General features: G+C 42.4%; 1 protein-coding gene across 1 annotated transcript in view; it reads right to left on the bottom strand.

The window, feature by feature from the left end:
- The window catches only part of Zswim5 (zinc finger SWIM-type containing 5), a 109,379-nt gene that overhangs the window by 23,718 nt on the left and 74,545 nt on the right, over positions 1-11,116 (bottom strand). Inside the window, exons 3-5 of the mRNA XM_021160422.2 lie at positions 9,650-9,798; positions 6,556-6,706; positions 3,284-3,463 (exon numbers count right to left, since the gene is read on the bottom strand). Of these exons, the coding sequence (XP_021016081.1) occupies positions 3,284-3,463; positions 6,556-6,706; positions 9,650-9,798 (480 nt within the window). The remainder of the gene's footprint in view (positions 1-3,283; positions 3,464-6,555; positions 6,707-9,649; positions 9,799-11,116) is intronic.

Here is an 11,116-nt window from a genome sequence, read left to right as displayed (position 1 = left end):
ATTTATTTATTATATGTAAGTACACTGTAGCTGTCTTCAGACACTCCAGAAGAGGGCGCCAGATCTCGTTACGGATGGTTGTGAGCCAACATGTGGTTACTGGGACTTGAACTCTGGACCTTCGGAAGAGCAGTCGGGTGCTCTTACCCACTGAGCCATCTCACCAGCCCCCTCTTAGACCTTCTAAAACAGTAGTTTTTGTTTGTATGTTTAATTCCATAACACAGAAAAAGGAGGTTTGGAAATGTTTTTCTAATTTCTTTATTTTTATTATTATTATTATTATTTGAGACAGGGTCTTACTGTGTAGCTCTGGCTGTCCTGGAACTCACTTTGTATACTCTAGCTGATCTTGAATTCACAGATTTGTCTGTCTCTAGCTCCCAAGCTGTGTACCAACTTTGCTTTTTACTTTGAAACAGAGCCTAAGTTTTCCAGACTGGTCTACAATGAGTGGCCTTCCTGCCTAGTTGGAATTACAGGCTTATGCCACAACACCTCATGACACTTGCACTTTGGGTGGGTATTCTACCCGCATGATTTTCCACCTGTCTTAGTCAGGGTTTCTATTGCTGTGATGAAACACCACAACCAAAAAACAAGTTGGGGGAGGAAAGAATTTATTCAGCTTACACTTCCACATTGCTGTTCATCACCAAAGGAAATCAGGACAGAAACTCAAGCAGGGCAAGGACCTGGCGGCAGGAGCTGATGCAGAGGCCATGGAGGGATGCTACTTACTGGTTTGCTCCACATGGCTTGCTCAGCCTGCTTTCTTATAGAACCCAGAACTACCAGCCCAGGGATAGCTCCACCTACAAAGGACTGAGCCCGCCCCACTGATCACTGAGAAAAATGCCTCAGCTGGATCTTGTGGAAGCATTTCCTCAACTGATGCTTCTTTCTCTCTGATGACTAACTTGTGTCAACTTCACACACAAAATCAGCCAGTACACCACCTTTGTACATATTTGCATCTACAGTGTCAATGAACAAGAGGCTAAACTCAGCTGAGAACAATAGGGAGAGGAAGTATGGACCGTTCTGAGGGGAAGATGGTAGGAAACAATAATTGAAAAAAAAAAAAAACAGGCATAGACTAGGCAAATGTAGTAAATGGTTAGAAAGCACTGATGACCACTTGAAATGAGTGGTCATGAATTTAAAATAAGACTATTTACCATGATTATTTCTCTCCAGTTACACTTTGCTGTGTAATCCTAAGTACCAAGTAATTACAAAACTTAATTGAAGTAGGGAGAGAGAATGGGGAGCACCCATCAATATCCTAAAGAAAAGGAGCCAGCAGCCGAGAGTATGGTAGCATGTGTACCTGCAATCACAGAATATAGGAAGCTGAAGCAAGTTCAAGGCCAGCCCTGGGTATGAGGTTTTTTGTTTAAATATTTATTTGTTTATGTATTTTATGAATATGAGTGCTCTATCTGTAGAAGGCATTCAATCCCATTACAGATGGCTGTAAGCTACCATGTAGTTGCTGGGAATTGACTCTGGAAGAGTAGGCAGTGCTCTTAACTACCAAGCTGTATCTCCAGGTATCTATAATAATATCCTCTCAAAAAAAAAACAAAAAACAAACAAACCCAAAAAACAACAACAACAAAAACAAACAAACACCAGCACTCAGGAGGCAGAGGCAGGTGAATTTCTAAGTTCGAGGCCAGCCTGGTCTACAGAGTGAGTTTCAGAACAGCCAGGGCTATACAGAGAAACCCTGTCTCAAAAAACCAAAACCGGGGCTGGTGAGATGGCTCAGTGGGTAAGAGCACCCGACTGCTCTTCCGAAGGTCCAGAGTTCTAATCCCAGCAACCACATGGTGGCTCACAACCATCTGTAACGAGATCTGGTGCCCTCTTCTGGAGTGTCTGAAGACAGCTACAGTGTACTTACATGTAATAAATAAATAAATCTTAAAAAAAAAAAAACAAAAACAAAAACAAAAAACAAACAAACAAATTCTAGATTGGGCCATGGATGGGGAAAAAACTGGGAACAATAAGAACCAACAGAAAGTGAGTGGGGAGTGTGATTGTATATGTTTGATTATCTATGCTACTAAAGTCTATATTAAAGTGATGGTTTCCTGTGTTGTGTAGACTAGATGAGTGCCAGGAATGGGTATCTTAATGAAGGGTCAAAATTATAGTCTCTTTATGGCTCATTATCTTAGTTACCTTAAGTATATTGGCAACTAATTATGGTACAGTAGAAGACAACTAAGCAAAAAACAATTATTTAAGTGACTTTTTCCCCGTTGAGGCTAAAAATGTTGATAGCTATTACTTAAAAAAGACCAAGGGTAAGATCAATGTCAGACAAAATCCCCTACCAATAAAGACTCGAACTAAAGAACAATGGTTAACATCAAATGGCCTGAGTTAGAAAGAAAAACATGGGTGTGAAAGCTTGTTCCCACCATCTGTAGACATCTGTAGAACAGTGGACTCAGAAGGCAGAGGATATAGTATTACTGTAGTAGACTTGCCTTACAGTGGGGCAGGGGTCTTGGTAATAGCTTGAGAGGATGCACTTGTACTGTATAAAAATCTGAGGAAAACAGAGGGAGAAGCTAGAATAGGAAAGGATTTGGTCAGTACACTACTTGTAGAGATCCCTGTGCTTGCCTCACAGGATGGTGACACAACATCTGGCCTTAATTAAGACACTTTTAAAAAAGATATTCATTGTTAGAGCATTCATTGGTGTTTTGTTTGCCTGAAGTATGTTCGTGTGAGGGTGTTGGAACCCTTGGAACTGGAGTTACAGACAGTTGTGAGCTGTCATGTGGGTGCTGGGAACTGAACCCCAGTCCTCTGGAAGAGCAGCCAGTGCTCTTAACTGCTGAGCCATCTCTCTAGCTCTGTCAGGACACTTTTTACAAATTTTGTTTTGTTTTTGGTAGGCTTCTGTCTTTCCTTTAAAGTAGATTTTCTAAGCTATGCAAACCAACCGAAGCTGAGGCCTGGACCTATTGGACACAGAGAACCTGAAGGTCAGAGAGGAATCTCACAGAGGGCTCTAGAACTTCATGCTGGGCACTGAGGATGCCCTTGATGTGGAAAAGGACAGCATCCTCAATGTCAGACAAACTCTTACACTTACAGGAGACTTAGCATCTTGAGATGAGTTAAAAGAAAAGCTTTTCCTATTTAAGATAGCAATTTTGACAGAAAAAAAAAAAAAAGTCTACCAGGCCACCACTGTCCTGGTACTTTATCATCCTACCTTTTGAACTTCTAAACACAAAGATCCTTGGCTCACCTGGGCTGTGGCTGGCACTCTGGGAGAGCGCATTGGTAATGTTGGGCAGCTCATGCCCATAGTTTCCATCCTCCAGGGGGCAGATATCCAGGTCGCTCCACTTCTGCAGTTGCTGGAGCCAACAAGATTTTTCTTCTAGTTTGCAGTGTGGATTTAAAATTATGCACACCCATAAAGCCCCTAAAAACCAGAACAGTCCACATTCTTAGTGTCTGTGAATAACACCCATGCCTTTGCTTCAATCTTTGGCACCCAATAATCCCAGTGCCCCCAAAACAAAAACCAAATAACAAACCCATCAGCTTCCTCCTCTCTCATACTTGTGAAGCATACACACACACACACACACACATATTATATATAAATATGAATAATTGCTAAGATTTTCAGAACTGACCGAGGGACTAAAACTTGTGAACCTGTGAGCCAGATGAATCTTCCGTGTCTGTCAGACAGTGTGGCACAGCAATGCGAAGGCAACCTACTAACAGGTGAGTAAGATCCTGGTTTTTGTCTTTAGAAGCTGTCTAGTATGATAGGTAAATAAACAAGCACAATGCCATGTGAACTTAAGTGTTAAATCAAGGTGTGTTTAGGTATAGAACTGGGAGATGGTTCTGTGGTTAAAGTGCTTGCCTTCCAAATGTAGAGACATGAGTTCAGATCTCTAGAGTACACATAAAAGCTCAGGCAGTGGCACATGCCTGAGATCCAAGCATTGTCATAGTGAGATTGGCGATGGAGGCAGCTTGTATGGTCAGCTAGACCGGCCTGTGTGACAGTTCCAGGCCAATGAGAGACCCTACCTCAAATAAGTGGAAGGTGCCTAAGGACCAACAGGTTGTCCTCTGACCTCTGCATGTGTGCCGTATATACTTGTGCACATGCACACACACATATACACATAAGACATATTCAGGATATAATAGCACACAAAAAGGCACTAACATTAGTGCCTTCAGGGTTGGAAGGGAAGTATTCAGAAAAATTTCATATTTTGGCAAATCAGATTTTTGTAGAAGATTTATTTATTTGTTTTATGTCAATGAGTACACTGTAGCTGTCTTCAGACACGTCAGAAGAGGGCATCAGATCCCATTATAGATGGTTGTGAGCTACCATGTGGTTAGTGGAAATTAAACTCAGAAGCTCTGGAAGAGCAGCCAGTGCTCTTAACCACAAAGCCATCTCTCCATCCCCTGCTAATTAGATGTTTGACCTCTAAGACCCTCAATTATTAAACTAAGAACATGAAACTAACTGTTTTATTGGAATAGTAGTACTGCACGAGATACAACTTTTGAAGGATCTAGTCTAATACATTATTGCTGAACAAATCTTAGTATTTCTTTTTTTTTTTTTTTTAATGATTTACTCTGACTTGGATTTTAGAACTGCTGATCAAGGTTTGCAATGCCTTAAAACACTGCTTTTCCAGCTGTGGTGGAACATCACATAATCCAAGAACAAATGAAAACAATTCCTTTGACCTCTTCAGTCTCCTTTCTAAGAAAAACAGGTTCTTCTCAAGACCTACTATGTGGCTGTGCTAGATACTTTCTCAGTCTCCAGTTAGCAGTGAGTAGAAATGTAGTGATTTTCCCCAAGTGAGGTCTTACTAAACTACACTGTGCAGGCTAGGTGGTCTTGAACTTTCCGTCCTCTAGACTGAGTGTTTCAAATGCTGGGACTACAGCTATGATACCCGTGATATGGTGCTTCTTAATCACGGGTGAGGACTTCACAGCCTTGTCCTAAAGGCTGTTTTATTATTTATTTATATATACATGTGTGTGTGTGTCTGTGTATGTGCTTGGGCCTGAGCTAAGAGGCATCCCTCTGGAGCTGGAGTTCTAAGTATCTGTGAACTGCCTGGCGTGGGTGATGGAAATGAACCTGGTTAATCTGCAAGAACAACACATGTTCTTAACCACTGAACCACTGAACTCTATGTCTCCAGCACCAGACTTCTTCTCTTCTCTTCTCTTCCTTCCTTTTTCTTTCTTTCTTTCTTTTCCTTCTTTCCTTCCTTCCTTTTCTTTTTTTTTTTTTTTTTTTTTTTGAGACAGGGTTTCTCTGTGTAGTCCTGGCTGTCCTGGAACTCACTCTGTAGACCAGGCTGGCCTCGAACTCNTGCTTCCCTCCCGCTTCTCCAGCTTGCTGCTCCCTCCCCCTCCCTATTTGCATTTTCGAGTGCTCCTCCCTCCCCCTCCCCATCCTCCAGGCCTTTTTGTAGTCCTGGCTGTCCTGGAACTCACTCTGTAGACCAGGCTGGCCTCGAACTCAGAAATCTGCCTGCCTCTGCCTCCCAAATGCTGGGATTAAAGGCTTGCGCCACCACTGCCCAGCAGATTTCACATCCTCTTAAAGTGTAATGGTATATTTGTTCTCTAATGGAAATGTCTTAAAGGCCATACAACCTCAATTTCAGATACCAACTGAAGGTGAAAGTTTACTTGTATTGGCTCAACTCTACTTTATTTAAAATTATATTTGTTTACTTATGTGTTTTTGTACTTTTGGGACAAGATTTCACTATACAGTTCTGGTGGACCTGGATCTCTCTGTGTAGACCAGGCTGGCCCTAAACTACATAGGCCAGTCTGCTTCTGCCTCTCAAGTACTGAGATTGAAGGTGTGCCGCCATGCCTGTCATCAGTACAGAAACATAGTACAGTAGAAGGCTAAAGCTTAAGCACTGGAACCTCCTCAGACCTGAGTGTCTGGCTAGGTACGAGACCAGAGAGGAGATCAGAGAACACAACAGGAGCGAGGCCAAGGTTGTTTTCTGTTTTGTTTCAATGTAGCCCGAGTGGCCTGGAACTAAGTAACTGAGGATGATATTGAATTCTTGTTTCTCCTTCCTCTACCTTCCAAGTGCTGAGATCACAGGTGTGTGCCAGCACACCTGGTTTTATGCAGTGCTGGGGATTGAACCTTAGGCCTTACGCATACTAAGGAAGTAGTCTACCAGATGAGCCACATCACCAGACCCTGAGGCTAAGGACTTAAAGAGCTAGGGTAATGCCATGCAGCTGAAGCCAAGTGAAGAGGTTTTCTTTCAGCAAGGTAACGTGATTTAGAATTCTCAACAGGAAGGCTCACTGCTGCAGAAGCAATGAAGTGAGATTAGGAAACTTCTGTAGAATCTAAAATGTTTCACCAGCTAGAATTAGCAAGACCCACACAAACTCTGACTGCAAATGTTCATTAACATATGTGTTAGAGGGCAAAGTGACAGGATGTGGGACTTGTAAGGGATGGAGACTCACCTAGCTCATCCCAGAGCTGCCTGCACTTGTCTGTCATGCTTGTTCCTTGCTGCCTCCAGAGTGTGAGGCGTGGATCAGCCATAAATTGTTCAGTGATAAGTGTCAGCATCCTGGCTCCATTAGAATCTCTCATTCGAAGCATCTCTCGAACCTGAAGTACAAGGAGGGGCAAGTGATTGGTGAGTGCACAATGTAGAAAAGGAGAAGATGAAGGACGGAGAACAGATTGAGGAGTTGATGTGCTTGCATGGTACATTTAAGAGACAGAAAGACTCTCAACTCTGTAAGTGAAATTCCTACATAAATCAAGAAAGCCTGTTATACATAATGAAATACCTCTTTAAACACACTAGGATAGCTGGAATAAAAGGACAATAACCGTATTGATCTGGATGTAAAGAAATAAGAACCCATATACTACTGGTGGGACTTTAGAATGAGGCAGCAACCTTGGAAAATAATCTATGTAGAACTTATATAAGAATTTTAATATCAACATTTTTTTAGAGTAGCTAAAAGGTGAAAGCAATCTAAGTGTTTACTAACAGACAAAGGATAAATAAAATGGAATATTACTTAATGGTAAAGATGAACCTTTAAAACATCAGGCTAAGAAGTAAAAGACGTCTGTCACAAAAGACACACATACACCCACCACACACACATGCATGCATGCACACATATATTTTTATTATTTGAAATTCTAGAATAGGGAAACTTATAGAGACAGACAGTAGATTAGAGGTTACTGAGAGCTGGGCATGGGTAGGTGGCCATGAGGGATAAGAGAGTGTTAGTGTGGAGATGAGGCTGCTCTCTGCTCCACTTACTCTGTGTTGAATCAAACATAGTCTTTAGGCTGGACCTTGCCCAGACTAACTCTGTTTTATAAAACAACACATATTGGCCCATTTTGACTGCAAATGCTGATGCAGAAGAGCTCCACATCTTGTTTGTATAAGTGAATAACAACCATGTGCTCACCACTAACCAGGGGTGCTTGCTGATCAACAACTCATTCATGCAAAATATGACCACCATGAACTTAACAAATCGGGAACACATGAACTGCAGCAAAACCATGTCAAAAAATCAGACTTGTGAATTTACTGAACTCACCAGACCAACAGATAATGAAATTTCCTTATCTGGGTCACATAAAAGAAGGGACATTTAATAGTGGGGTGCAGGGACACCTGCCAGCTGACACAAAACCATCAGCAGGTGAATGAACTCCTGACTCCGGGGCTTCAGCCCAGCATGACCCCTCTGCTTGATGGTGCCTGTTGGGACTACTGTTCTTCCAATCCCACTCTTCATCTTGAATCAGCTCTGTACTTGGAACATCCTCTGTATCTCAGAACAGTTCTGTGACTGTGATCTCATGTCAATATCTTCATGTATGTGTATGTGTTTATGCACACATGCATGTCTGTGTGGAAGAGAGTTGCTCCTCAGGTACACTTCATTTTTTGTTTCATCTCTCACTAGCCTGGACCTCCTCGCTAAGTAGGCTAAGCCCACTAAGCAATGATCTGCAGAGACCCAGCATTCTACCTCCCATTCTACCGCACTGCAACTGATTGACTGCAGGTGCAGTCACCGCCGGACCCTCTCTCCCTCCCCTGCTTATTTTATTATTTTTATCTCACTTCTTTGAGCGACTCTCTTTGCATGCACCTGCTCTGCTCTTGACTTCAGAGACGGCTCACTGACCTCTGTAGCTCAATCTTTTTGTAGCAAAAAAAAAAAGTTAAATTATCTGCTTTTCTGAATCTGTACATACCTACATACACAATACACACATACATACATTACACACATCCATCCATACATCCACACACATACATACACAGGTAAATTAATATAAGATATAAAGATACTCTGCTCTCAAGCCTGGTGACTGAGTTAATCCTTTGGAAGCCAGGAAAAGGGAAAACTAGAACTATTCCATATGGTTATGCTCTGAGCACAACACTAATGTCATAAGTTATGCCCCCAAATAAGTTTTAAATTAAGAAACCCTGTGACTACAGTGTGAAGTCAGCACTAGTTGGTAAATCAAGACCAACAAAAGTGACATCACCTGGGGCTGGAGAGATGACTCTGAGGTTAAGAGCACTGGCTGCTCTTCCACAGGTCCTGAGTTCAAATCCCAGCAATCACATGGTGGCTCACAGCCATCTGTAATGGGATCCGATGCCCACTTCTGGTGTGTCTGAAGACAGCTACAGCGTACTCACATACATAAAATAAATAAATCTTTTTAAGAAGTGACATCACCTGTGATTTATTGTTTTGTTTTAATAAATTTGCTGTTGTGGAGAGACAAACATCTCAGTTTGTTTCTGAAGCAGTTCATTTATGTCTGATAGGTAAGGGATGAACTTTCTGTCCAAGATGCTAATTGTGGTGATAACTCGCTACTAAGTATCTGTGAATATACCAACCCCATGCTAGCAAGAGTTCTGCCACTGACCTGAACCTCCAGCCAATATTGTATTGGTTATATGGGTAAACCATATGTTTTATATTACATTATATTATGTTATATCTCAGTAAAGATGTTAATGGAAAGAGAGAGAAAAACAAATGACAAAAACCAATCCAGCCTGCCTGGCATGGGTACCTCTAGTTTCAAAATCGACTGTCGTGGAACACTGTTGGAACTCTAGTCTCTGATGCTTCCTTCATCAGGCAGCTTTTGAGTCATAGTAGAGAGAAGATGGTTCCTTGCTAAAGTTCTCCAGCACTGCGGGCTCATTTAGAGAATAGAGGAAAGACAGACCACCAGAGCATGGAATAACCTGACTGCGAGGCTCTGCTTATCCTCTCCTGCTAGAGTTTAAGCACCCAGTGCAGCTAGGTGAGGTAAGCTAGGTACACCAGAAAGCACAACTGTGGTGCACACAGCTTATCTAACATTTGGAAAGAAGGAAAGAGGGAGGGAGGGAGGGAAGGAGGAAGGAAGGAGGGAGGGAGGGAAGGAAGTAGAGAAGGAAGGAAGGAGGGAGGGACAGAGGAAGGAAGGAAGGAAGGAAGGAAGGAAGGAAGAAAGGGAGGGAGTCACGCAGGCTTGCTTTTTACTTCTTACCTTGGCAAACATTGAATTGAGCTGCTTCCCAGAGCCATAGTAACCCCCCTGGGAGAGAAAAAGCTTCACTTGTTCTTTCACTTGTTCTTCATCCAAGTGCCAACAGTTCTCGTCATCGATGCTGGCCCCAGCTGTGGGGTCAGGGGCGCCTGTGAGGAACAGGAACACTGAGCACATAGATGTAGATAGTCAGTGCTTTGCCACTGTGTGGCACTTCAGAAATGTAATGTGTATGCTAGATTTATATTCACAGAAGTCACAGTTCTAGCCCTCTAAGGTCTATAACTACTGAGAAGCCTAGAATGAAACACACAGATTGTGATGGGCAGTGGTGGCACAGGCCTTTAGTCCCAGCACTCGGAAGGCAGAGGCAGGTGGATCGCTGAGTTTGAGGCCAGCCTGGTTTATAGATTGAGTTCCAGGATAGTCAAGTCTACACAGAGACCCTGACTCAAAAATCAACAAACATATACATGTGCTACTGTTAAATATACATTTGGCATCTGTTCTACATTCCACGGCATACAACTTTTTTTATTTAAAGATTTTCAATTTATGTGCATGGGTGTTTTGCCTACATGCATGTCTGTGCATCACATGTGTGCAGTGCCCACAGAGGCCAGAAGAGGGTATCAAACCCTCTGGGACTAGGGTTACACCTGGTTGTTAGCTGCCATAGGAGTTCTGGAAATCAAACCCAGGTTTTCTGTTGAGCAACAAGTATTCTTAAGGGCTGAGCCTACCTCCAGGCATGATACACAACTTTTTTTTTTTGATTTTTAATATTTTTATTACATATTTTCCTCAATTACATTTCCAATCCTATCCCAAAAGTCCCCCATAGCGCCCCCCACTTCNCTACCCACCCATTCCCATTCTTTTGGCCCTGGCATTCCTCTATATTGGGGCATATAAAGTTTGCAAGCCCAATGGGCCTCTCTTTCCATTGATGGCCGACTAGGCCATCTTTCGATACATATGCAGCTAGAGACAAGAGCACCGGGGTTCTGGTTAGTACATCATGTTGTTCCAACAATAGGGTTGCAGATCCCTTTAGCTCCTTGGGTACTTTCTCTAGCTGATACACAACTTTAAAGTCCTTGTAGTTTTCTAAGTGGTGTCTTTCTGTGTGATAATGAGTTGGGGATAACAGTTGAGAGAAGGGCTGGAGAGATGGCTCAGCAGTTAGGAGCACTGACTGCTCTTCCAGAGGTCCTGAGTTCAATTCCCAGCAACCACATGGTGGCTCACAAGCATCTACAACGGGGTCTGATGCTCTCTTTTGGTGTACCTGAAGTGAGCAATGGTAAACTTATATACATTAAAATAAGTAAATCTTTAAAAACAAAAATAAAAACAGTTGAAAGAAGCTAGACAGCTTCAGAACTGGCTCTGCTCACCCAGGAAGAGAGTTGAGACATTTAGTCCCATGTCAACCTCTAATGACAAAAAAAAAAAAAAAAAAAA

Source organism: Mus caroli, chromosome 4 (assembly GCF_900094665.2).
Source record: "Mus caroli chromosome 4, CAROLI_EIJ_v1.1, whole genome shotgun sequence".
Taxonomy (NCBI): Eukaryota; Metazoa; Chordata; class Mammalia; order Rodentia; family Muridae; genus Mus; species Mus caroli.
This window is presented reverse-complemented; position numbering and strand designations above follow the sequence as displayed.